The sequence below is a fragment of the Hippoglossus hippoglossus genome, chromosome 23 (assembly GCF_009819705.1).
Source record: "Hippoglossus hippoglossus isolate fHipHip1 chromosome 23, fHipHip1.pri, whole genome shotgun sequence".
In the NCBI taxonomy this organism is placed as follows: Eukaryota; Metazoa; Chordata; class Actinopteri; order Pleuronectiformes; family Pleuronectidae; genus Hippoglossus; species Hippoglossus hippoglossus.
Window position 1 is genome coordinate 14,047,210 of NC_047173.1, and position 26,703 is coordinate 14,073,912.

General features: G+C 44.3%; 2 protein-coding genes across 5 annotated transcripts; one reads left to right on the top strand and one right to left on the bottom strand.

Annotated features, from left to right (window-relative positions):
* Positions 1 to 1,941: 1,941 nt before the first annotated feature.
* Positions 1,942 to 4,444, top strand: ndufb2 (NADH:ubiquinone oxidoreductase subunit B2). The gene is made up of 4 exons (XM_034577686.1): positions 1,942 to 2,124; positions 2,291 to 2,435; positions 3,564 to 3,639; positions 4,353 to 4,444. The coding sequence occupies exons 1-3, from the start codon at positions 2,039 to 2,041 to the stop codon at positions 3,636 to 3,638; spliced, it is 306 nt and encodes a 101-aa protein (XP_034433577.1). The 5' UTR covers positions 1,942 to 2,038; the 3' UTR covers position 3,639; positions 4,353 to 4,444.
* A 511-nt stretch (positions 4,445 to 4,955) lies between these two features.
* Positions 4,956 to 24,830, bottom strand: kdm7aa (lysine (K)-specific demethylase 7Aa). 4 transcript variants are annotated; one of them, XM_034577677.1, is made up of 18 exons: positions 24,689 to 24,830; positions 17,254 to 17,339; positions 16,617 to 16,734; positions 15,990 to 16,150; positions 14,098 to 14,239; positions 13,567 to 13,753; positions 13,088 to 13,250; positions 11,362 to 11,449; positions 11,144 to 11,250; positions 10,799 to 10,890; positions 10,537 to 10,623; positions 9,836 to 10,087; positions 9,619 to 9,749; positions 8,729 to 8,883; positions 8,545 to 8,639; positions 8,174 to 8,358; positions 7,690 to 8,075; positions 4,956 to 7,194 (listed from the first exon to the last, which is right to left on the bottom strand). In XM_034577677.1, exons 1-18 carry the CDS (start codon positions 24,784 to 24,786, stop codon positions 7,106 to 7,108), a joined length of 2,622 nt encoding a protein of 873 aa, XP_034433568.1. In that variant the 5' UTR covers positions 24,787 to 24,830; the 3' UTR covers positions 4,956 to 7,105. The 4 variants fall into 4 exon arrangements, with proteins under 4 accessions (XP_034433568.1, XP_034433567.1, XP_034433566.1 ...); XM_034577676.1 differs by having other exon boundaries at positions 8,174 to 8,361; XM_034577675.1 differs by having other exon boundaries at positions 8,729 to 8,886.
* Between the last annotated feature and the right edge of the window lie 1,873 nt (positions 24,831 to 26,703).

The following is a 26,703-nucleotide window of genomic DNA, read 5'->3' on the forward strand; positions in this document are numbered from 1 at the left end:
ATTAATAATGTGTACCTGCTGTTCTTTGTATGTAAATTGTATTGGTTGTGTGTTTTGTGTGTTTTGTGTATCTTGTTCTGTGCACAGGTCTTTAATGAAAAAGAGATTTTTAAAGAGAGTCGGACATTTCACCACTGCAACTTTATCTCTGGTGTCTGTGTGGGATCAGCACTTGTATTTACATAAATAATATAATTAATCTGAACCAATTCCAGTAGAGTTAAGAGACAATTAAGATCAAATAATAAAGAAAAACTAATTAAGATGAGTTTCATGAAGGGATTCAAACGATGACCACAGTATCTCAATGTTTTTTTACTATATGATAATCTCAGTCTTACTTATTTAATGCTTGAAGCATCTGTGAACTACATGAGTCTCATTCGCCACTGAGCACAAATGCACATGTTCTAAATGTGCAATATGAACATTGAGTTCAGGATTTAGTTTCATTTAACATCATGCGCTTAAATATTTTTAACTCGGGACAATTTCCAGTGCAGAACTTTTGCCAGAGTCATAATCTCGGCAGGTTATTTCTACTTTTAGTTTGTTGAAGCGTAGATGTACAATAGTCACGTGACTTTGTTTGGGAACATATAGCATAGGAGTGGTAGGCAGTGCAATTTTCACCCCAGCAACATAAATCTAAATCACTTCCTGTTGTTAAAAATACACGTCTGTACAGAAGGTGCCAGATAAACAAGACTGTTTACGTCACAGTGTTAAATGTAAATGTAAAATGTAGGTTTATGATGAACATGGTGGTTTTAAAACATCACCTGTTGTTGCCACGATATTGTCCAGAACACAATGTAAACATCTATATGTGTGAAAGCGTGATGTTGTGACCGCAGTGTTTGCATGACAGGATCTGATATTTTGGTCATGGCTGTGGGCAGCACTGGAGGAGTTGAGGAATGTGTGACCACAGGGCCCTTTGGCCCCACGCTGCATGTCTTCCTCCCTTGTCTGGATACAAAGACACGGACCATCACATCCCTGAACGTCTCCTCCAGGTCCACTGCCTGACAAACCACTGCCGACAGCCTCCCACTCACAAACTTGGAAAATGACAACCCTTGGGACCAATGTTGCTCTCTTAGAAGTGCAGTAAAAACGGAGCGATTTCCTTTTCACTGCAGTTCAGAGGGAGCTGTGATTGCTTCCGCCCTGAGCGTGGGCGTGTGGGTGGCTGAGGACATGTCAGGTTCATGTCAATCAGCAGGTCAGTCTCTGGCCCTCCTGTCACGTGAGGCCCTCAAGCTTCAGACTCTCACTGCCATCTGCTGGCTGCCTGGCTGAAGTGCTTTGGAAAAGGACATTTTTTTATTATTTCCTTTTGAAAACATGCAAATCTCCAAACATATTAAGTGATGTTTATTATTTTCTTTCTGGACCCACACACACACACACACACCTACGTGTTAGCTCACGCAAACCGTTTGACTGTCTGGTGATGTGCAGTGTGAGTCTATTTTAGATTGTACTGACATTTACACTGAGAGCACAGACAAACAAGTAATCCTCAACATTCATTTACAAAAAATAACAACAGTGATAATAGAGTGAGAATATTATATATCGTAATACATAGTTTGATACATTAAATCAAAGTTACAGAAAACAGAGCCTGACTGATGCTGTAAAATTGAGGTTGATATTTGACAGTTAAAGAAAATCTGGAAGAAAATGAGAGAGTAATTTGATTGAATATCTATCTATCTATGTATCTATCTATGTATGTATCTATCTATGTATGTATGTATGTATGTATGTATGTATGTATCTATCTATCTATCTATCTATCTATCTATCTATCTATCTATCTATCTATCTATCTATGCCTGTGTTACGCCTGGTCGCTGGGGGGCGCTGTGGTTTTTATCGCCGCCTCTTCTTGTTGACGGAACTACGTGGGTCTCGTCTCTCTATCCAATCACAGGGGTCGTTGTTGGGAGGTGGTTTGTGGAGAAGGTGACTTTTCGCCATTAGCTCGGATAGAAACACAGAAACACAGAAGCGGTTAAAACCAAACATGTCTTCTTTACAAAGGACGCTGGGCGTTCTGCGGTTGGGCTCCCGGCTGTTCCGCCGCGGGCCTCAAAGAGTAAACATCCGAAAGTAAGTGGCCTCCAGCCCGCTAGCACCGAGCTGTGTGCTAGCTGTAGCAACAACATGCTAACACATCGTTAAATTACCAAAACAACGCGCTGGTTAAAAAGCAGAACTCAGGACAAGATGTCTGTAGATCTAACGTTTATATTTAAAATGTGTTTTCACTCTACAGGGGCAGCGGGGGTCCTCACATCGAGCCGCAGTACAGACAATATCCACAACTGACCAAGAGCCAGCAGTTCCAGTCAGAGCTGCTCAGTGGAGCCATGTGGTTCTGGATCCTGTGGCACTGCTGGCACGACCCGGACGCGGTTCTGGTGAGTAAACACTACACTGACCCTGTCTGTCACTGCAGAACAGGGAGGGTCACTGTGCGGAACAGGGAGGGTCACTGTGCGGAACAGGGAGGGTCACTGACCAGAACAGGGAGGGTCACTGACCAGAACAGGGAGGGTCACTGTGCAGAACAGGGAGGGTCACTGCAGAACATGGAGGGTCACTGTCCGGAACATGGAGAGTCACTGTGCAGAACATGGAGGGTCACTGCGCAGAACAGGGAGGGTCACTGTCCGGAACATGGAGGGTCACTGTGCGGAACATGGAGGGTCACTGTGCGGAACATGGAGGGTCACTGTCCAGAACATGGAGGGTCACTGTCCAGAACATGGAGGGTCACTGTGCAGAACAGGGAGGGTCACTGTGCAGAACAGGGAGGGTCACTGTGCAGAACATGGAGGGTCACTGTGCAGAACATGGAGGGTCACTGTGCAGAACATGGAGGGTCACTGCAAAACAGGGAGGGTCACTGTCCGGAACATGGAGGGTCACTGTGCAGAACATGGAGGGTCACTGCAGAACATGGAGGGTCACTGTCCGGAACATGGAGAGTCACTGTGCAGAACATGGAGGGTCACTGCGCAGAACAGGGAGGGTCACTGTCCGGAACATGGAGAGTCACTGTCCAGAACATGGAGGGTCACTGTCCGGAACATGGAGGGTCACTGTCCAGAACATGGAGGGTCACTGTGCAGAACATGGAGGGTCACTGTGCAGAACATGGAGGGTCACTGTCCGGAACATGGAGGGTCACTGTCCGGAACAGGGAGGGTCACTGTGCAGAACCCTCTGGACCAGCTCCAACATGTGTTTTCCTCGTCCGTATCGTTAGTGTTGTTCTTCTCCGCCGTTTTTCAAACGTTGCCTCCATAGGAGATGGTGTCATGAGAGCGATACAAGGCACAGGATTGGCTGGTTTACTGGTTTGTTTGCTGTATATTATTACAGACCCGACTAATCAATTACTAAATCAGTTGCAAACTATTTTTTATAATCGATTAGTTGTTGCAGCCCTGTTTGAAATGTTTGAACTTGTACTAGTTTTACGGAACCTGACAGGAACACAATAAGTCCGGATGTGAAGCTGAAGGTTGTGTCCTCTCCTGCAGGGTCACTTCCCCTGGCCTGAAGCCTCTGAATGGACAGACGAGGAGCTCGGAATCCCACCAGATGATGAAGAATAAGGTGATCTCTCACTCTTACTCATCAAGGGCTTGTCTACAACTTGTAGAAGCTTTGCTGAATTTGTACATGTAGCTGCTTCTTTAGTTGGCTCATAGTTAAAGGTTCAGTGTGTAGAATGTAGTGACATCTAGTGGTGACGTTGCATGTTGCACCCTCCCCTTCCAAACATGAAGGAGAACCTGTGGTCGCCTTCAGTTGTCATAAAGATGTTTAATTTGTCCAGTCTGGGCTACTGTAGAAAACACAGCAGCCACCATAGAGAGGACATGTTCCTGATGTAAATATAAAGGGCTCATTCTAGGGTAAATGAAACAATTTGTACAATTTAGATGAACCACACACTAGGATTATTTTACTTCTGCCAATAGATCCTTTCACTTGAATCTTACGCACTGAACCTTTAAGTCTTATCTGTAATAAGTCCAACCTTCAGTAAGCTTGTGCTGTTGATCAATCTGTGATTGTTTTAGAGGCTGCAGCTTGTGATGCTGAAGTGTTACATTATATATAAAGGTTTCTGATATTCATCATAGCTATAAATGGACTGAACAGAATAATTTAAATGACCAGCACCACACTCGCAGCCTCTAAAATGACCACACAGTTGATTTAATACATGTTTAACAAGTCAACACAAACAGAACCTTCATGAATGGAGCCTTTATTCCCGGACTGTTTTACTTGTCTTATGTGTCGTTTTTGTTTTTTTGTAGATCCGGAGAGATCCCCGCTGCTGTGCCAGTCTTCAGATCATTCTGAAAGTCGCTGTTGTACATAGATTAATAAAGTTCTTTAAGTTAAACTATGTTGTTTCAATGTCTGTGATTATGGTAGAAACGTGTGAACATCTAACAATACAACAAACTGTAAAATAGATTGAAGAAGAGACAAATGTTATTTCATTATTTTTATTTACACGCAATTTTTGAAATGCAGGAAAAAAAAATGCATTAACAGTGTCACAGTTAGCCAGTGTTTGTATATTTTAAATCATAAGCCATTCAAATCTGGAAAAAACCAACGCACAAACACAAATGCCAAGAGAGAGAGAGAGCTGCATATAAAAGCAAGATCCTGTGCGATGAAAACTACAGCTGAGAAGAAACCCTGCCTGCGGGCCAGCTCGTGTTTTTAAAAATGACTTAACATGCAAAAAGTTCAAAGGTACAGAAACTTAGAGACATGGGATCATACATCTTATTTCCTCTGTTTTCCTGTGATAACGACTTAATTAATAAAGAGATAATTAACTAATAACGAGTGCTTTATCTAGAGATAAAGAGATATTTAAATAGTTCATTATTAGTTAACTATCATTACCTCGAGATAACAAGTTAATTATCTCATTATCACTGGAAAACACAGGACTGTATGTTATGATTCCGTTTCCGGTTTCTGTAGAAAGGTTCAAGTGTAGTGTCAGAAAACAGCGGAGGAAATCGATTTGTTTTGGGATTCTGTGAAACACCATCAGAGCTGAGTGAACAGTCACTCGCGGGGGTCACGTGCACGACAAGTTCAACCTGAGCAAAGCTTTCAGAAGTCTCACGCTGTCAAACGAGTTAAAGCTACTTGGCAACAGTTCGGCGTCATTTACATGAGCGGAAAGTATTTTAGAGTCAACGTATCAAACACAGAGCGAGGGGACAGAACCAAATTCATGTGAACAGAAGTAATGACTGACGGCTCATCCTCACAACTAGAAAACCACAACCATGAAATCTTTTTTTGTTAAAAACAAGCAAAGCTCAGCAGCTCCAGAGCAGAAGGAGAAGCTGAAAGTCAAGAACATCCTGTTTCTTCCACGACGTGGCTGGTGGCTAATCGAAAGTTATGTCCATGGCATCAATCCCTGAGAGTGAAGAACTGCGCACCTCAAGCAAAACACACATCACATCAGCACTGGTATTACTTCAAAAATAAAAAACCTCACGCATCCTGTTGAAGTTCCTCAAAGTTTCACTTCTGAATACATCAACTACTTTGGATCGACCACAGTGGCTCAGAATACTCCTTTGTTTTTGTTTTTTTTGCTAAATGATAAGTGGCACTAGTTGGAAAAAGCTCAGGTGTCGATGTTCTCAACCAAAAAACTTGTCTATATTCGCACATCGCCCCCAAAACCAGAAGAGACGAGAATCAACACAGGATCTACTCGACCGGGCAGCGGGGGGGAAGAAGAAAAGAAAGAGTTGTGATGATAGAAAGGTGATAGAAAAGATTCTGTATGTAAACTGCTACTCGACAGATGATCACATGAACTCTAAAAACATCCACATTTACAAAAAAGTTAAAGATAAAAAAAGAAAAGTTAAGAAAAAAGAAACCTCGGAATAAGCCGAAGTTTCAGGGTCAAAATAAAATAAAATCATCTCTTTCAATTAATAAATACATCATTCAGAATTCCATAAAAATAACACGTTTAAAAAAAAACATCACAGATAAAACAAGAAATAAATTAAGCAGGATAACATGCGAGTCGCTTTTCTGTCGAACGACTCGTAATTCCTATTCAAAACTATTTCACTAGGAGGCAGCACTCGGCGCAACTTCCCTTAATAATTACCCAGAAAGACGAGACTCCCTTCTAATGAATGAACAGAGACAGTGCAGGTCTGAGAGTTTGTAATGCACCCATTTTCTTTTTCTTTTTACAAACAGGGAAGTGCGCAGCCGACATGCTGCCTCTCACTCTCACCTTCCTCCTCTACGTCATTATTGCTGGTGTGATTGAGATAAAAAGTGGAGACGGGGGAGGGGGGAGGGTCAGGGGGAGGCGGGTGAGGGCAGGAAGGGACGAGCATGAGTGGAGAAAAAGTACAAACAAATAAGCACCATTTTTAAATTTCAGTTCACCTCCTCCTCCTCTTTAAGCACCTCGTTTTCCCCCGCAGAGCGAAAACAAAAGAAGAAGCTCTGCCGTCGTTTCACCTGCGGCTCCATCGTCCTGTTCGCTGACAAAGCAAGTGGCGGGGGGGGGGGGGTTCTCCGGAGAGGGGGTGTGTTCTAGCAAACGTGATGCGGATGGATCTTGGCATCGGAAGCAGTAGATGTGTCGGCGAATGTCTTTTAGTCGCTTCGTGTGGTCGACTTTAGTCCTTAATGCCCCCGGGAGCTTCAGTCCGTCGGGTTTTTTTTTTTTTTCTTCCCTGCAGCAGAAAATGTCACAACATGCTCGCTCCTCGTGTCTGTTTTGTTCTTAGTGTGCTTGTAGTGACGTCGTGCACTCGCTTGTTTCAGATCCAATACCCTGTCTCCTAAGCATGCACAGTGAGTTCGTTTTTTAAACATTTTTTTACGCAGAGTCGTGGTGAACTCCAGGCGCTGAGCCCCCTCCCCCCTCATGTCTTCTACAGCACAAAAGTGTCCAGTAACAAATACACAAATGGTTCTTTTTTGTTTTTCCGTGGAGAATACAATCCCCAGCTTCTTCTTTCATTCTTTCACCTGTGTTGTTTCTGAACTTCTACACAAACACACGACTGTGTCTGCTGAGTTTCAGGATCTTTCCCAGTCTCTGCTTGGCTGTGGCCATTCCTTTTTTGGGCCGCTTGCCTGGAAAAGACAAACCAGAGGAGATAGATTTTATTACAAGAGAAGATGAACAGAGTTAAGATGTGAACGTGGCTGCGTCACAGACCTGGGATCCTGCTCGGATGTTCAAATCAACACTCATTTAACCGGCAGCTTCATTAAAATGAGTTGATGATGGTTTAAAGACCTAGAAGTCAGAGTTTATCTCCAATGTTCAGCTGGAAACGTAAAAAATATAAAGAATTCTGAACAGAGTTTGGTTTATTTGTTACAGAAGCAGCTCTTCTGGTTCAGGAAGCCGGGGATTATGGGTAATATTCAACGTTCAATGATGTTTCACTTAAGTAAATGGGACGTTGGTAGACTGTTTTTTCTCTACATAAAAACCACTGTGGCAGCAGAGGGCGCTGTTGCTCAGTAAAAGATTCACAGTATTGCTTTCCTCTTTCATAAATGTCATGTTTTCCTATTTCAACATTTTTTGCGGATAAAAAGGTAAAAGAAAAAGTTAAAAACCTTTCGTGGCCTGATTGCTGATTGGTGGGGGGTTGGGGGCGTGTCTCTTGGAAGGGTGCAGCGGAGGAGACATGGAGGGGTCACAGTACTGGAAGTCCGTCTCTGGACTGGTGGTGTGGCTTCGACTGAGGGGGCTGGGGAGCCCCTGATTGTCCCAGGCCTCGCTGCTGCTGTTGCCCTGGCTGTCCATCGGGCTCTTGTCCCCCTGCAGGAGGCGCTGGTGCTGCCCCGGCTCCCTCTGCTCCATCCGCGAGCACTGGCTCGGGCTGGACCACCAGGGCTCCTGGGACGAGGCCCCCTTCTCCGGCTTGGGGGAGCACAGCAGGCCAGCCATGGACAGCATCCCCTGAATGGCCTCTTCTGTGCTGGGTGAGGTAGGACGGTCTCTGCAGGACGAAGACATCACAGCCTCTTATTTAATACATGTTCAAGATTTGACAGGTGCCCGATGGGAACATTTTCTACATCTTTGCATGTGTCTCACCGTTTGAGTGGTTTGTGTTTGTGCCTGAGTTTGTGGCCTGACGGGTCCAGCTCTATGACGTGCCCTGAGCCTTTCTGCTGCGATGAGCCCGTCTCCTCCTCTTCCTCCTCCTGGGAGCTCTCTGAATCCTCATCAGACGAGGACGACGATGACGATGACGACGATGATGACGACGATGCTTTACACTGCATTGGCAAAGCAAGACGAGGATTTAGACAACAAAATACAAGCAAAACATTTTAACATGTTTGACCTGAAGCTTGTTTAGTTCACTGTTCAATGCCCAGAGCTGTTGTTAGTCAGCTCAGTATTGACTGTGATTCTCCGTCCTCTCACAAAGTGTGATATATAAACTCCTGCTCATCATTCACCTCTGTGGGAGAGTCACTGTCTGACTCCACATCTGAAACACTCGAGTCTCCTGAGACTTCTTCCCTGAGTTCAGTCTTCACCCGCTCCAGACCCGCTGAAAAACACAACGACACACCATCAAGCTCCTGACAGTAACTTCACGTGGTTTCTGCTAAACGAGGGTTTTCAGAAGCGATGACTCACCGAGGAGTGAGGGTCTGTCGACCGTGCTGTGCTGCTCTTGGTCGTCCTGCGTCCACTCCGACTTCACATCCACACAACTCTTTGGTGGACACTGGCCAAGAGATGACCGTTCACCCTCCGTCTTCACCGGGCTGCTGCCTGGTCGCCTCATATCTCTGCTAAAACAGATCAACGAGTTTGTTTTCCAGCTAAATGTGTTTTATTTCAATCAATCAGAAAACTGAACTTTCTGATATTCATCATTTATGGTTTGTATAAACATTTATTCAATGCAGCCGTTACTTTTTGGGAGCCAAAAAGTTCCCTGGAGCTTAATATCGACTCTGGTCACTACAGTGGAAGAGTAGAGTTCCTGAAAAAGTTCCTAATTAATATATAATAATACACGTTATTCGTATAGTACTTTTCAAGCTGAAGCACAAAGTGTTTTCCAAATGAAATAAAAGTGGAAATATAAAATCAGAAATCTCTTTTGTAGGACAAACACATTTTGGAACCTGACAGCATTTAATTCCTGTGGTGGAAAACAAAGCTTAATGTCCCCTAAACATTAATTCACATTGTTGTTTAAGGTTGTTGTTGACGTGAGGTCATTTTATTCATATCACACACGGGATCATAAATATTAGAACATTTTTGTTTTAGCCCAACACTAGTTTCTGTTGTTATTTACATTATCTTATTGAATGTGGTTTTAGTCTGTTGCCTGGATTTTTTAATTTGTTTTGGCTTTAAGTTTGACAAAAAATGTTTTTGTGTTAATGCGCAGATAAGACTTTCCATTTTTCTGCATTAATTTCTGCTACAAACAAACTGCACATGACCACTGAGCCTTCATGACTCAGTGGATCAAACGCTGCTGTGTTGACCACAGAGAACTGAGCTCTCACCTGATGATTCTGCCGTTGACCAGCATCAGCCGGAGGTGGTTGTCCTCTAAAGACTCCGCAGCAGCAGCAATGGCCGATGCAGTCGACACTTTGTTGAGCTTCCCATGAACCTTGGCACAGAACGCTGGATCCTGAGGAGTTCACACCAGAGTCAGAGAACAAAACCCCTTCAATATTTACACTGCGCTACTTTTCTGTAGCTTCCTGTTGTCCTCACCTCATCGAGCGGCCCCACCTCCAGCCTCCTCAGCACCTCCCTGGTGTGCTGCTCTAAGATGTCCAGGTTGGAGGGCACCTTGGGCGCCTGCCGCTGCTGCTCCCTCAGCCGCCTGGCAGCTCGCCTCGCCCGCCGCGCTTGGCTCAGCTTCTCCAGCGTGGACCGAGTGGCCGGGCAGGCGTTCGATCCAGATGCTAGACCGCACCCGCTTCCCTGAGATTTCACTGGCTTGCTAACACTGACTGGTTCCTCCTGTAGAGGAGATTTCAAAACACATTCATGAAGTCAAGTGTCTGCCGAGGTTGGTGCTTTAATGAGGTGCCTGACAATAGGAAACCTTTTAAACGAGTGTAAAGTTGTGGTTCATTTGAAGCAATACTTTTAATTTATTTTAAAACATGAAGGATAGAACTGAAGGTCATTCGAGTTTTGTTTGGTTTTATTAATTTGACACTGAAACTAAAGGACGATCTGTAGAAAACGTTTTTCCAAAGAGCTAAAATATCTCGACATGATAAAGAGCCTGAACACTGACTCCCCCGAAATTGTTGGAATATATCACTTGGGTGAAAATATATTAGATATTAAAATCATGTTACAGCTTCAGCTTTCCGTCACCAATAACAGTTTATAGATATTTAAAACCAGCATCAATGCATCCGTTCACGATGTCTAAATGAAGTTCAAAGGTCAAACTCTACCTCCAAGTAGCGGATTTCCTTGGTCAGCTCTTTAATGAGATGGTTGGGCCTGATATTATCCGGTACCTCACTGGTGGGTTCAGTCTCCTGAAAACAGAGAGAAGTGAACAGAGAGAAGTTTGTCATCCAGAAGATAAAGAACACACAGAGGTGATGTCTCCTGCTGGAACTCAGCTGGAGTGTTTTCACAGCCACCTGATCTGTGGCGGCGGAAAAGCAGGAAATAAAGAAATGACCTCAGAACACTGGGGCCGACTCTCACCTCTCTTTTCAACCAGGTCTTCAGTGCACTGATTAAAGCCTTGACTCCCTCCACCAGGTAGGTTGATGGTGGACAGTTGTCCTCACGGAGCTCTGAGAAAAAAATAAAATTTTGGTGAAACTCAGAATAAACAGAATTTAAAGACAGAAAATCTAAATCATAAGAAAATGTTATTTCCATGATGATAAATATTATTTTATTTCCACTTAAGCCATCACAATATTGGGATTCCAGTCATTATTGATTTAAGTTGTCTCTGTTTTTAAATGTGTAACTGAAATATAAAACATTTACATTTTATTTAACATCCATCATTGTGCTGTTTCACAAACATCTATCTCTCACCTTTGAGCATTTCCAGCAGGTTCTTGGCCACGTACCAACAGATGGCCTCAAAGTACGGAAACTTAAAGAGGTCTGGCGTTTTCAGACGACGCTCCATTTCATAACACCTACGAACGAGCACATGAGGCGAAAAAGAGTTCAGTGAAAAAGCAACAGACACAAGAGCGTCTGCATTCAAACAGAAATCGAGGTAAAGCAGTGTCTTCTGAGGTGGTCACCTGAGCTGCATGCCAATATTGAGGTTATGAAGGAAGTTCCCTCCAAACGCCATGCAATCCTGAGAGGTGAGAACAGCATGGATCCAGCCTGCAGGGGGAGCCAGAGCACAGAGGTTAACACAGAGTCTACACTGACACAATAATTAAGAGATATCAGCAAAAACAAAAATCACCATAAAACTTCACCAGGCAGAATCTGTTTATTTATCATGTCTGAAGATGAACCCTGATGTGTACGTACAAAAACAAACTTCTTCTCCTCCCACTGTCGGACTAAGAGATAATGCAATCTATTAAAATAACGAGTCTCCCCTCAGATAAACATGGTTCTTTATCCAACACAGAGCGAGAGAACCGAGTGTGTGTCGGGGAGGGGTCGGTGTAAGGCTGATAGACAGGCCTGATAATGCACCGGTTGACTGTGCTCTCTGACCCCCACTTAATTCCCACCTCTCCGCACCCTCTCTGCCCAAAACGCTCTTTTACAATGCTGCTTCGAACCTGCTGAGAAGCGCTGGTTGGAAGACTGGTTGAGGACGTCCAGCAGTTGACGGGCTGAACTGAGCTTTGTCTTTTTCTGGGAGCGGTGAGAGGGGTGGTGGGGTGGGGGGAGTGAAGGAACTCCATCGGCTTAAAAAAAAAAGACCATTGAGAGGCTGACGGATGAACAATCGTATGGCTACGGACGTGTTCACTTCACTTCTATGAATGAAAGCACGTCATATTCTGCTCAGCCACTTTCAGACACAGCACAGAAGTCCCAACAGTTTTCTCACAAAACAAAAATGGCAGAGTGAGTTGCTCCGGACATTTTGCTGAACCTCGGCTGCCACTCCTTAGTAAAATGTCCAGAAAATGTCTGGTAAGAAAGTTGAAGAAGTTTCTAACGTTTCTAGCTTTGGACACAAGTTTACGACAAATAATCCAACTTGGAAAGACAATGGGATTCGAGCACGTTTGGTGATAAAGGTCGACATCAGTGTCGATGTGCTGTACAAACAGAAACACGTGATTCCCGCAGCTGAATTTACACATCATGTCCTGTCCTCCTGAACAATCTTCTGCTTGTGTTCTTCATGTGAGACTTAGGGTCTGAACACAACTGCTTATCAACAACAATAACATAACCTAAGTAAAAGAGAAGTGAGATTGTGAAGTCACGTGCAGGAGGAAGCCGTCATCTACAGCATCATTGCCTCTTTCATCGTATTAAACACAAGCTCTATTTCTCTTCACTTTTCCATCGTAATTATGATCATCAAGAGATGTTTGGGTTGTCGCTCAGAGAGAAAATCCCTCTCTCTGTTATTTTCCCCTGAAAATGATAGAGGTCTTTCAGGAAGCCTGTATTTTCCTGGCAGGAGTCATGGGAAACAATTATTTTAACGCTTGAACGTATGTGAAAAGACAAACAAATGCAGACAACACTGGCGACGCAAATAGCTGTTTGTCCCAGTGTGTGAAATTTATTGTGCACGGACACCACTAAGTATTATACAAGACTCTCAAGGTTACTTTTACATAAGACCTGGTTCAGTTAAAGCTCACGCTGGTGTATTTGCCTTGTGAAAGGTTGAATTACTTTATCATCCTATATGTGATCTTAGCATGAGTTTAAAGGAAAATTAAATCAATCTGCTTAGAGCTAATTGTTCAGGGGCCGATCCTAGAAGTAAACTTATTACATGTAAGACACTTCACGCAGGCATAAAAGATGATTACAGACCTGTAGGGATGAGCAGGGTGGTTCCTTGGGTTACGACGCACTTGTAGCACTTCTCCACTTTGTCCCCAAAGAACACTTCACTCTGATTGGGCGAGGAGCTCCATGCCTCATATAGTGCAAGGTTGGCAAGAGTGGGCTTGATCAAGTAGAAGATCTTTTCACCCTGAAGAACAGACGAGGAGGATGACACACACACACGATGTTGTGCGTTTGAGCGTGGCAGCTGTGATGATGCCCGCTGTTCTTAACACCCACATCCCATCTGAAACTCATGTCTGCTGCAGTTTCTGGACTAGACAGTGAGATCATGAGGATTGAAACAGCGGAGCTTCATGATGTGAGAAGCGAGGTGACCTTTCAGCTTGTGCTGGCCAATCAGCTGTGACTGCCCACCCTATATACCACAGTAACTCACTGGGCTTGACTAATGTGAGGGCAACTCACCCTTTGATTTAACAACAGGCAAAGCTCACACTCACCCAGAGAACATGGTACCAGACGGAGGTGCCTCCGAAGTCTATGTGGAAATCTGTGTAGCTGTCCTTGACCCCCATAAGGCAGTACTTCTGGACAAAGGGCTTGGGGAAAAAGGAGTCGTCCGGCCAGTAGTTCTCAACCCAGGACATTTTCTGAGCCACGTCGGGAACCTCCACCAACTCAGACATCCTGCAGAAAGAGAAAGGTTTAGAAGGTTGAGTTGAAAGTTATCAATCATAGTGGCATCTCCAGGTGAACAGTAGAAAAACAAACAAACTTGTAGATCGTCTAGTGTTTGTCTCACAATTTAAAGATTGACAATCTGTTTCATCTGTCGTTATTTCTGAGGTCTCCCACATTTTAAAAATCGGATCAGATTTTGAAACTCCTTTAGTATGTAGCAGGTGTATAACTGGATCATATTGCTGAATTTATTATCATTTTCATAACTGACTTGTACTGTTGTTGTTTATTAGGAAACTGTGTTTTAGAGAAGATACTGGGCAGAGGGAATAAAACACAGGATAACTTACTTAGTGTCAGAGAACTCCAGGCTGATGAGGTTGAGCACCTTGAGTCGCTGGGACTTGGTGAAATACTTGATGAACTCGCTGAGCTTCATCTTGCTGTCCGCCTGCCGAGCCACATCTATCACATCGATGATTTTGTCGGTGCCTAGACGGGAGATATCAGATGGAGAGGTTCTGTAGTCAGTGACAGTGGGTTAGGGTTAGTGGATGAAACACATCAGTGGGTGTGGGGTTCACTGGGGTCAGCGGCCTCCTGGCATCTCCATGTGCTTTCACAGATCAAGCCCTGAGGTAAACTGGCACCAATATGGCAGAGCGGGGAGGTGGGGAGGGGGGGGTCATACTGAGAGACCACATAGACAATCTGTCAATCTGTCCAGGCCACCGGTCCCTGAGGAGGTGCAGTGGGTGGAGGTGAGAGGTCTGCTGCGTTTAATGCACATTTGGAAATATATGCAGAGATGAAACAGCGTGCACGTGGTGTGTTTACACATGTTTGAGACAAAAAACAGATGCTAGAGAGGAAAAGAAAAAAGACGGCAGAGAGAACACAGCGAACAGTTGAGACGCTACAAATCACACTCGGGTGACACATGGGGCCGGAAGTCGGAGCTGGGTGCAGTGTGTAGAGCAAGACAGCTGGTTGTTGTATTTTACCCAACACCCCCTCCCACACACCTTTTTTTATTACCCCTCTGCATGTTCTCTCGCTCTCCCACACACACACACACACACTCGCATGCACTTGCACTCACAGAGACCCCTGAAGCCCAGCTGGCCAGCGTCTGATGACAGAGAACAGCTGGACTCGAGGCAGTCGGTCACAGAGAAAGAGAAAAAAACCAGCAGCTTCACAAACACGACAGCAAGAAGAAAACTTTTCATAAACGCAAGAGAATCCACAGCTCGAGAGGCTCTGAGCTGCCGGATGTGGACAATCACTGTGATATATTACACCACCCAGTCATGTTAAAAAGGTCATTAATTAAGGTAATTGCTGCAAATACGTCTTTGTCAATATGAATGAACTAGACTCTTCGCTCAACGCATTAATTACTGCTCAGTTAAGAAATTGTTTCCCTTGTTAATCATCCGTTTATATAGAAACGTGTTTCAAAAATACTTATGATAGAAACACGTTCAAATCTGTATAAATCCAAGACTTAATAATGAATATCAACATGCTAGTTCTTGACGATGCTTGACTTGTATTCATCAATTATTATCATCGTATTATAGGATTCAATATTGATGTATTAAAATCCATGATTAAGATGTGAGTAGTGTCTGTATCGGGCTGTATTCCATCGGTGTTCATTAGTTCCAGCACTAGATCAAACCGACCACACACTGCGCCGACTACACAACAGCATTAGACCCGAGTGAGTCACAGAGGACACCAGCGTTCACTCCTCCAGTCCCATTGTCTTCCAACTGTAAGAAACGTAACCAGACACTCGGTCCCTGGTCACAACACCTGTGCCTGGGCTTAATGCTCAATAGGGCATGGGAGAGGGAGATAAACTGAGAGAGGGAGTCTGTAATCTGAACTTAATGATAAAAACACCGGTGGGCTTGGTAATGGGCTTGTAACAGGAGCTGGGAAGTGGCAAGCTGTTTCGGTGAGGAAGCGCGGTGGTCACGGAGAGGCCAGTGAAAGCCTAGCCGTCACTCATTTAGAACTCATTCAGCCATCGTCTGATGCCTGATAAGTGGGTTGAAACCCCATGAACCTGGAAACCTGTTCGTATTGACACACAGATGGCGCCTGCTCAGTGATGGCCACTTAGCTTTTATTGGCTTTCCAGCAGGCCGATGCTGCCGTGTCTTCCAATATCCGAGCCCACATCCTTCCCAGAGGATGAACATTAAAGTGGCTTATGAAATTTCCTTACCCACATACTGCTCCACGTCTTTGACAGAGAAAGCAGGGGCCGGTAGTTTGAGTCCCAGACCCTCCATCTCGGTGACCTGGATGGGGTAGTTGAAGCCGTGTCTCTCCAGGTACCTGGGTGTCACCAGCTCGCCTTTCATCCGCATCAGAATCTCATCACCACTGGAAAGAGATCATGACATGTTTTCATTAGGAGAGAGTCAGAGTCATGGTCCCATTGGCCCTGTTCAGACCTGGTTTTAACATCTGTCCTCAGAGATCTGATCACAAGTGGACAGACAGACAACTAAGTTTGTCCTTTTCACACCTGGTATTAAAATGCACGAGGACATTCTCTGGAGTTTTTACTAGGGGGCAGTCAGGAAAAACTTCCGTGGGAACCCTGACTTGTACATTTTCATTCTCACATACAACCCCTCTGGAAAATTTAAGGAAAATGTCTGGAGTACAATGCATGTCTGAAAACAGCTCTAAATATATAAAGAGAACACTGGGCAATAGTTTAAGTGTATATCATGGAATATTTTTCATTATTCAAAACATTAGACATCAGGTGGATTTGTTGTTTTATGTGGACGATCTTAAGCACAGCTGCCGTATCTGTGCACGTGTCCAAATTCATATCTACCTGGCAAAGGCTCTGTTCTGCAGGTCCTTGACGAACACTGGGGTGCCAGCTTGAACCGGCTTCGATCCATTGTCGGCCTCCGTGTAATCGTGCCTGTGCCAGTTGTTTCGCCTTTTCACTGCAATCAAACAAGAGACAGAAGAGTTTCACAGGGTTGTTTGGGTTCACATGTCGCCGCCCCCTTCAGGCAACAAAGTGCTGCATTATGCACGTCATCGCCACTTTTTTGTGAGGATGTTTATTCACTACTTGAACCCCTGTGCAGAGAGATGAAGATAGAGGGGCCTGTCCTATCAAAGTGCAGGGCTTACAGCGCCATTCAATTAGCCTGTTAATGTCTGCCCTCTGGCGCTCAGAGGTTAACCCATTCCCCTCCCCCGCTACAAAAACTCAGACTTGACTATCACTACAGAGAAAAACCTTTCCCCCTGGGACCAGCCCCAACATACAGGGAGACGGGGGTGGGAGGTGAAATACTGAATGACAAGAAGGTTAGACATGTAAATGTAAAGGCAGAGAATCAGAGGACAGTGTTTGATGAATGAGATGCATGTCGGGACTGGGGGAAGGAGGGAGGGACTCACTAACCCCACAAACAAATAGCAGAGTGCCACTAATGAGAGAAAGCATTACTCACTCAGGGAGGGTCCGTGTACGACATCACAGTTGGGACAGTGGTAAACATCGATATCCACGGCATGATGCTCTTCTACCTGCACGCAGCTGGAGACGGAGAAAAGACACAGAGTTACAGCAGGTTCACACTTTCTCTTATTGCAAATACAGACTATGAGTTTTCAGCGATTTTAGAAGTTTATTAAAACCCACACTGGGACATGGGTCTAATAAACCAGGGTACGACATCAGGGTTGAGGTTTGTAATGATAACAGCTACAAAGAATGTTTCTGATACTGTGAGAACTTAAAATCTCTCTCACATTGCAACATAGGAACTATTACCAAAGATAATTATTTCCACGTTGATCATCAGTCAAGTGTAAGTCAGCCAAAGATTGGCTATATACCTGCTATTGCATGTTCAAGCACGATTCAGAAGTTATCCTGCATGTCTAGTTCATGAGTCACTTTCGTTTAGAAAACTTACAGCACAAAATGTAAAATGAGAAGACGTCTGAGAGAACTTAGGGAATGTGATGAAATACATCTTGGACGATGTAAAAGTAGTGATCAATAACAAAACTCTAAAAGAAAAGATGATTTGCAGTGTTGACAAAACTCGAGGGGGGGGTCCTTTGTCAGGCTGACACAGATGAATCAAACCAAAGCTTATGTCAAACTCTCAGACCTCATGCATGAGAGGCGATGTTGGGGGTTTCAGGTTTGAAGTAAGCAATCACAGTGAAACAGCAAAGTACAGTTTGGGTTTGGAATATGAACTTTGCTTCAAGTGGTTTTTCTACAAATGTTTTAGAACTGTTAACAAGGCACAAAGTTGCTGCAAAGCCACCACAGCTCGCAGTTACATCCAAGTCAAACCTAACATCAACACTAATTCAATTGAATCGACAACATAAAAGCAGCTTAAGATAATTAGTGTGAATCTCCAAATACATAACAGGGAAAAAGTTGTTATTTATACGACTTAAATAGCACGACTGCAGGGCTAGAAGTGCTGGTAATCATCCTGGAAACTTGATTTCCTGTTTTGTTCCTTTGTCTTTGAATGCAGCACGAGGTCAAAACTTTAACTGAACACCAACTGCTTGCACGGACACTAAGGATTGTTGCAGTCTTGCATTTTTCACTGTGACAGTGTCACTCACACTGCTACCCCCGACCGTCCTGCAACGGCCAAACCGCAGGCACCAGCACACACGCATTCCTCTGTAGCATACCAGAGCCCCGATCCAGAGCAACCTGGACAGACACCAAGGGATGTTTAGAGTTAGAAAAACTGCAGCATGCAACTGAGGCTCGTGCAGCTCAGATCATTTCAGTGGTTAAATGACGGAAAATGAGGTGGAGGGTAACACGGAGAGGATCCTCATAACAGACAAATATTATGTTTGTAATTTAAAGGGATTTTTGTTTAAGTACAACCATCGTATTTTATGATTATATATCATGTGTCCCCAGTTGACCTGGAAACAGTTAAAAACTTTCTGGCTGATTTTCTTGTTTACAGCACATCGACAGCAGACTAACATCTTTCCAAATTAGACAACTTCGGCGTCTAACATGACAAAGTTATTAATTATTCTGCTTCCTCTGCTTGTTTGTAATCTGTCCAATTAAGAAACAAACCACTAAGCACCTTTAACACTGCGATGACCCCAAGGAAGATACTGCAACATGCAAACCATTTTAAAATAACAAACATGGTGACTTTGTGAGTGGCAGCAACAATAGCATAGTGCCCAGTTATAAAAGATGTATTTTTTGCAGATAAAACCTCCGCTTTAAAAACGTGAAACTCGCCTGCGAGTGGGCTGGAGTCGACCGCAGCGTGCTATCACCTTTGATCTACAAGGAATTGCAGGAAACTGTAAAGGAAATAAAGCCGAGGGCCATTAACTCATCAGGAAGTGGTGAGCTCGTGTGAATGCTGGACTCCATCACCCTGGTGCACTAACAGGATATCAACAGTAGCTGCCTCGCCACGGTTTACCACACACACACACACACACACACACAACCTGGTGTTCTTGCTGGCTGCACAGCGCAAACACATTTTGTGAGAAAGAGCGTCACTCCTCAAGCAAACAAGCCGATATCTTTCACACATTTTCTGTGGGGAAAGGGTCATAACATGCATGTAGTTGCTGTAATCACCCTGAGTGACCTTCTAAACAAATACATTAGGAGGTTTTGCATCAGTTGAGCAACTGATAGGATTTTTGTTTTAGGTTTTAGCCTCAAGAAGGCACATTTATCTATCACCGGTTTCCTTTACACTCATTTACCCTGCAACGTCCACAGTGAAAAAGGCAGTGAAAAAAGCAGCACCCCTGCTCCAGCACGTGAGCGAGGAGATGACCAACAATAACACTGCACAGGGCTTGGCTGTAGTATCGGGCCGAGCTCATGTATCAGGAATCCTGGTTCAAACATGTGGCTGTCGGCTGGAGGGAAAGCATGAGTCACAGCTCTGTGCCGCCGGATGGTCAAGACCAGCGAGAGCGGTGCGTGTTCAGCTGAGGTGACCTGGTTGTCCTCGTCTCACATGGTATTTTTCTTTTATGCAGCGCCACAGTGGGAAATCAGGGCACTGTGCCACATGCGCTGGCCTGACTCAGCTGCATGTCACCTGTAATGATCACTGCTTAACAGGGCCTGTGAAACTGTGTGGACTTGAGACTGCAAATGCAAAACAGGGGGGGGGGGGGAGAGAGACTCAGATGAAAAGGAAAAGCGGGCCAAGTATTTCCTGCCTTGCACGTGCTTGATGGTGTATTGCATCATTGCAGAGCTGGTGATTGTGCAAACAGCTCTCAAACTGAGAACCTCACTGCCTTGAAAAACGACTGGGATCAGATTTAAAGCAACTGAAAGGACGTCGATGTAATACTCAATGAGATTGTGCTATCACTGTATGACAACGACAGAAAGAACAGTCGACGTAACCCGAAGATAAAAAAGACTGAGCCTCGCCATATTCAGACTGGAGTTATTCTGTGATGGCACCGCAGCAGATTACCAGGCATAACATCCCTTCCTGAACGAGACGTGTGTGCTTGGCTAAAGCCCCGGCCATCAACAGCCCCTCTCCCCTCCACTTCCTCCCATCAAGGGCCTCCTTCCTGTGTGACTGAGGGAGCTTATTCATTAGTCCGTGCACTATGAGGGGTTCATTGTCCTCCATGATCAGTGCAGAAACACAAAGGCTGGAGGCGGGCATTGCCATTATTTTAAGCTCTAAATAACCGCTCCGCATGGGGCGCCGACACGCCTACATTAGGGAGCTGGCAGATCTCTAATGGATGGGTGGTAGAGATAGAGAGGAGATGAGGGCAGTTAAACACACCTGGCTATCTTTATCTATCTTTATCTACCCCGGAGGAGAACCGGACTCCTCCAGCCCTGCACCTAATGCACTCAGCCAAAGCTTACATAAACAGTGCTGGACCTGGACAACCGTAAGAGCCACTGAGCCCTGACAGATGGATAGGGATCTGTCATTTTTAGCCTTACTGGTTAAATCTTTGTAGCGACTTAGCATATGTGCGACCTAACATCTTTGCAGTGGTTCGAGCTTGAAAGAGACCGTAGAATGTCTCTGTAGTCAGATGGTAAACAACAAAAGAGGATTACTTTGTTGTTTATGGGGCGTCAGGGAGCCCCAGGGAGTTTTAACTACTTAATTGTTTTGGGTGCAGGTTGGGTTGACTTGAGGCTCCCGGCGCCGAGCGCTTTGCTTTCACACATGTCTTCAACATGGTTCTCTCAAGGCCCCCAGTGCCCCTGCAAAACCTACAAAGTCATCAGTCTTGTGACTGTCTGCTGCTTGAATACATCAGCCAATAAAGTCACAAAGACAGACAGATCTGAGGATAAAATCTGCTCTCTATGCTTGTCAGGAGGCATTAATAACAAATACGTTACTGTGAAGATAATAAGACAAGTACGTCACTTCTTACTTGCAGCAACACTGAGCTGCACATTGTATATTTTAGACAGACGTTCATTGAGCTGAATGTGATATGACAGAGTTAAATCTACTCCCACATTAAAAGGAATGCCATAAATAGAGATTTATAAACTAAATGAACTGTAAGGCATAATGTATGGCTTTAATATCATAATTCACACTGACTGGTAATCAATACACAAGGCTCTTGACCCCTAATCAACATTGATCAAGCTAAAAGTAATGCGGTTTCCCTGCCCCCCCCCAGGGACACATGTACTAATGAATGTAAACATAGCTTTTAACAGGAGCTATGAGGCCGCTCTTTACTTGGTCTAATTCACTTATCAGACATCTAAATAGACAGGACCCGAATCGTCTCCTCGTGGACAAAAAAAAGAGGATTCTTCCACTCATCCATCCATTTAACACAAACACTAAAAAGGCACTCTGTCGAGGATATCCATCTCTCTTTGGTGTGCTCACACTCTGTGCGACATTGACGGATTGTGTATTGAACTTGGCTCGCTGGAGCTGCCATCAATCATTTCCTATGTCCCATCGCGCCCCTGCTGGTTTATCATCACCCCCTCCACCCGCACCAAAATCAGACAATGGGAACGGCCACAGCGCCTGACACCTAAACTGGGGTAAACACTGTGATCCGACTTGACCCGGTGAGGACTTCCAAGCTAATCCGACATCCACAGCGTTGACATAAAGAGGCATCTTGGAAACAAGGCAAACAAACAATTTACAGAAGTAGGTCTTGTAATTATGTGAGGCTCTAAATGGTAAATAGAAGAGTTCAAACTAGCAGTTGTGATGTAAACCACAAGCTCTAGTAAAGGGCTCTTGTTGAGTCTTTTAAGGGAGATACCTGAGGGGCTAAAAATAAAATAGATGGAAAAAGAAAAGCAGGTACTTTAAAACATTAACATTACAAACAATTATCAAACATGGTGAAACAAAATTTCATCTCAGGCATATCAATCTGTGAAGGGACACACAGTAGGCATTTCCTCTTTTTTGACACGACACGGGGCAGAAATATTGGGAATTACTGCTTATGACAACAATTTAATGTGACCACAACTTCATTACTGTCACTGTTACGGAGTTTATAACAGTGACTTATCCAATGATAGTGTACAATCTACTATAAACTACTGCAGCCCGTCTGCTACTGCATCTCAAATCTATATCAACAACACAAATTATCTTCCCTTATCCCAGATGGAGCCAGGAAATATCTCTGTATTGGTATAGCAATAAAGCCATAGTGGATGGTTGATGTGTGTCAATAATGGACTCTATACAAAGTACATTTGCAAGGAGCTTATCAAGACAAATATACGTTTCTGTTTCCGGTTACCTCACTGATCACTAGTCCGCTGCAGAGGAACCACATTGCCCTGATTGCCCCGGTGCTCCAACCATTAAAAGTCCCTGGCTGTATTGTGTACACAGATGCTGAGAGATATAAGTGATGGAAAGCAGGACATTCTCCAGACAGCGAGACAAACGCCCCCCACACAAACAACAATCCCACTAGCAGAGACACACACACACACACACGCACACAAAACCAGGCACGAGGAGGCTGAGCTCCTCTCATTTCCACTGTGTCGGCGTACCACCATCTCCAGCCAGAGAATACCCCTTTCCCTTCTGGCCCGCCTCGTGGGAAAGAGGCTGGAAATGTGGCTGTTTTTGGAGCACTCGCTCTGCGTATGTGTGTCTCTGCTTATTAGTCATCAATGGGGGGGAAGCTCCGGCGTTTGTTCCTTTCCTCGCTGGCACATGACACACAGCCAGCCCATCCTTTTTGGCTGTCGTACGCCACAAATTCTGGGCAGCCTGTTTTCTGGCCGCGTGCTTACTGCGGTTACGCAATGGCTTCCGTCATTTCCACACAAGCAAAAAAAAAAGAAGAAGGTTATTGTATTCATAAACAGTTGCCGTGGAGACTCGCCCACACAGGCAGACTCAGCGGAGGGAAGAACGAGGGAAAATGAAACTTTCATCTATGACAGCTTTTAGACTCGGGGTCTTTACGTCTACGTTTATTAGAAGTCACAGTTGATGAAGCCTGGTTTTACTGGTTACCCAAGTCTGACACACTGACAATGATTTGACAACAACACAACACTTTCTCTATCCTCTCATCATCATCATCAATCTTTCAACACAAGCATTCCAGCAGCTCTCTGTCTTGCTCAATACGATACAGAGATTGAACACTGATCAAGCAATCTCAAGTACAACTTCCACTACTATCTAGGTCACGCTATCACCCAAAAAGAGTTCAGAGTGACAGTAACACCAAAACAAAGCCAACATCAGCGGTTACGACAAAAATCGTGACTGAAATATCACACCACACAGGCCATTACAAAACAGGATGGCATGAGACAATGATTCAACCTCCAGGAAGAGTTCTGACAGCTACCACCCACAAACAACATGACTCAGAAAAACCTCTATAACACCCACAATGACCCACTTATAAATCAGGTTATAAACAAACAGGATAAAGACAATAAGCAGTTCAAGGAGATGTGCCTGTGTGGTTCTTCGAAAGAGTCCCCCCTGTCCACCGCTAGGGGTCTCCTGCCATGTGCCTCCTGTGTTTTAAAGGGGAGGGGGTTTAAATCTCTCAAGCTGTCAATCAAAAGCCAAACCATAACAAGCACCTTGTTCTCTACTTTTTCTTTTTTAACTAAAGCAAACCACTAAAAATGTACAAAATAAAAAAAGCTAAAATGCTTAAATTACACACAACTTGAAATATGCTTATATTAGATTTTTATTATTATTCATTATTATGGATATCAGGAATAATCTAGAGATTGTGTCCAAACAGATAATTCAATTATAAAACTTTGACAATGGGAATAAGTTTAAAGTTTAAAGGTCGGTCCCGGCTGCCATTACCTTAAATAACCCGATTTGGTGAAGCGGATCACAGGAGAGGTTGTTTATGTCGAGTGGTTTAAATTAAACCGGTTTAAATCAAAGTCAAGACAACATTTAAACTCATCTCTACTGGGATTAATAACAATAAAGACAACCGGCAGCCTGAGAGTGAACCGATGACCCCCCCGGGCTCTGGATCAGCCGGGTCGGACTGACACAGCCCGGCGGCTCCTGGCAGATCCGCGTATTAGTGGATAAAAACTGGTTCCTCTGTGCTTCCTTTTGATCAATATCGATATATTTGTGTAGCCTAAGTTCAGGTTGTGTGTTTTTGAGCGATTCGGTTCTAAATGTGAGGCTGTTTCAGTGAGCGCAGCCCCACTTTCTTCCCGTGAAGTCGCGTCAATGGACGGTTTAAAGCCCCCGTCGCCCACCGCTAGCGTTAGCATGCTAAGTTAGCTTCCAGGCAGCGCCGCGCGGAGAACCGTCGCCTTTCTCGCCCGAGCCTCGCGTGTTTCTCGGTTCCGCTGGCCTCCGCCGCCCCGGGACCCCGCCGCCGACCTACCTGCCGTGGAACCAGTCTTTGCAGATGTCGCACTCGATCATAAACCGGCTCACATCGTAGGGCTGCCGGCAGACACAGTACAGCGGGGCCGCCGCCATCTTCCTACTGTCCCCAAACAACGCAGGAATGAAGCGGGGCGGGGACTGAGCCCCGCGTCCGGAAATACCCGAGGCCGCACGAGAGCTTCCGCCACTCGAAGGACACCCCGCCTCTGACGTCACGCCTCGACTGGATTTCCATTAGTGTGAAAACACAACAATAACAGACACGGTTGTTGGTTCTTTCCCTACAAGGCAACGACGTCATGGTTTTATGCTTATTATTTATAACCCTTGTTTTTCTAAATCTGAAAATAAAACAGTATCTTTCAATGTAGGGAAAAAATAACAATACATGATAATACATCTTTACAAACTTCTTCATCTAAGCCACACACGTGAAAAGTTAATAGAGCAAAGTCATTTTAATTTCATGAAAACGTTGACAATACAATCTTCAATGCAGATAAACCAGGTAGGATGAACACAAACTTCACTATGTAGACTGTTTACGTTCTGCACACATCTGGCACACAGACAATAAAAAGTGACAGTATATTGTAGAACTGTTTGAAGTAGATAAGTAGTAGCAGTACTCTAAGTAATACAGTAATACTGAAGTAGCTCCAGAGCTTGGAACAGGTACTGCAGATAGTTAATGATAATAATAATAATATTAATAACGATCCCAATTATAATCATAATAATAATAAACTTTGATATAGCGCCTTTCAAAGCACAGTTACAAGGTGCTTTACTGTTAAAAAATGAAACACTGAAGGCAAACAATAGGAAACAGTTAAAGAGGAAATAATAAGACACAATTCAAAAGCAAGTTAAACAAAGGTAAACAAGTGATTCAAAGTTAAGACTAAACAAAGACAATAAAGAGCCTCCGTTTGTGTGATACAAATTAAGAGGATATTAAAAGATCAAGAAATCTTGATTGAATTCCAGGTGAATTCCTGTTGGGCCTCTTTTGAGTTCTGGTAATTCAAGGTTGTAGGTTTAATTCAGTGAAAATGTACAAAAAGCATATACAACTGTTGTCAAAAGAAGGTGTAAAAACTGATCTAGTTGATTTAGGGAACCGGCATGTAAATGTGCAGCATCAGTACAGACTTATCTGAAACCTATAAACACAGCTGTTATGATATAACCATAAATGTGTCACACAATCCAAAGCAGCTCTCTCAGCAGAAAATGTGCAGAGTTTATCTTCCTGCCGTTCTCACACTTCTCTTCATGCAAAGAGCGACAGAATATCCCCGAGCATCACAGGAGAACCAAAACACAACCAAATCCAGCCCTGGTATGTCTCCATGGAGCGTGTCTGACATGCCCTACGTGCTTGTGCGGTGAATAGCAATGGGACCACCGACCCACAGCTTGATCTGTGAGCTGACAGCACCCATCCCCCCACACACCCATCTGTGCTGCTCTGCATAGTCAAGCAGCTCTGGTGCATGCATGCACAGACTCATGAGCTCTGATTGCACAGGCAACACATGTGATTCACTGGTTTCGTCTGCAGGTTTCGTCTGTATTGTTTTTTTTTTCCTTTGGTGCAGTCTGGGCCTGCAGCAAGACATAAACATCTCCTTTGTCCTCAGGTGACAACAGTAGCCTGCACCTCACCAGTTGGTTGTAACTGATTGTTATCATGTCTTCACATGAGCTTTTCTCTCTCCCGTCAGTCCAGCAGCTTCCCCTCCGGTGTGCAGATCCACACATGCCTGTAAACACTGCTCCTGGAAGTTAATTGCCTCTTGTAAGTGGAGGTCAGAGGGTTCTCAAGATGGGTCTGTGTCACTGCTGATGGATGAACGTGCACAACTTCTACTTCTTAGAGCAGCCATGTGATCATTAACCTCAGAAAAGACTAGTTACATTTAACTGGAAAAGCATGGTTTCAGATTTAAATTGATCATAGACAGTGGTTTGCACTATTATATAGTCTAAATGGAATTGTATCAG

Coding starts and splice junctions, on each gene's coding strand:
- ndufb2 (XM_034577686.1), top strand. CDS start 2,039: ATGTCTTCTTTACAAAGGACGCTGGGCGTTCTGCGGTTGGGCTCCCGG. Junction 2,125..2,290: donor CAAAGAGTAAACATCCGAAA/GTAAGTGGCCTC, acceptor TTCACTCTACAG/GGGCAGCGGGGGTCCTCACA. Junction 2,436..3,563: donor ACGACCCGGACGCGGTTCTG/GTGAGTAAACAC, acceptor CCTCTCCTGCAG/GGTCACTTCCCCTGGCCTGA.
- kdm7aa (XM_034577673.1), bottom strand. CDS start 24,786: ATGGCGGCGGCCCCGCTGTACTGTGTCTGCCGGCAGCCCTACGATGTG. Junction 10,891..11,143: donor CCTGCTGGAAATGCTCAAAG/GTGAGAGATAGA, acceptor TTTTTTTCTCAG/AGCTCCGTGAGGACAACTGT. Junction 10,088..10,536: donor AGGAAATCCGCTACTTGGAG/GTAGAGTTTGAC, acceptor TCTCCTCTACAG/GAGGAACCAGTCAGTGTTAG.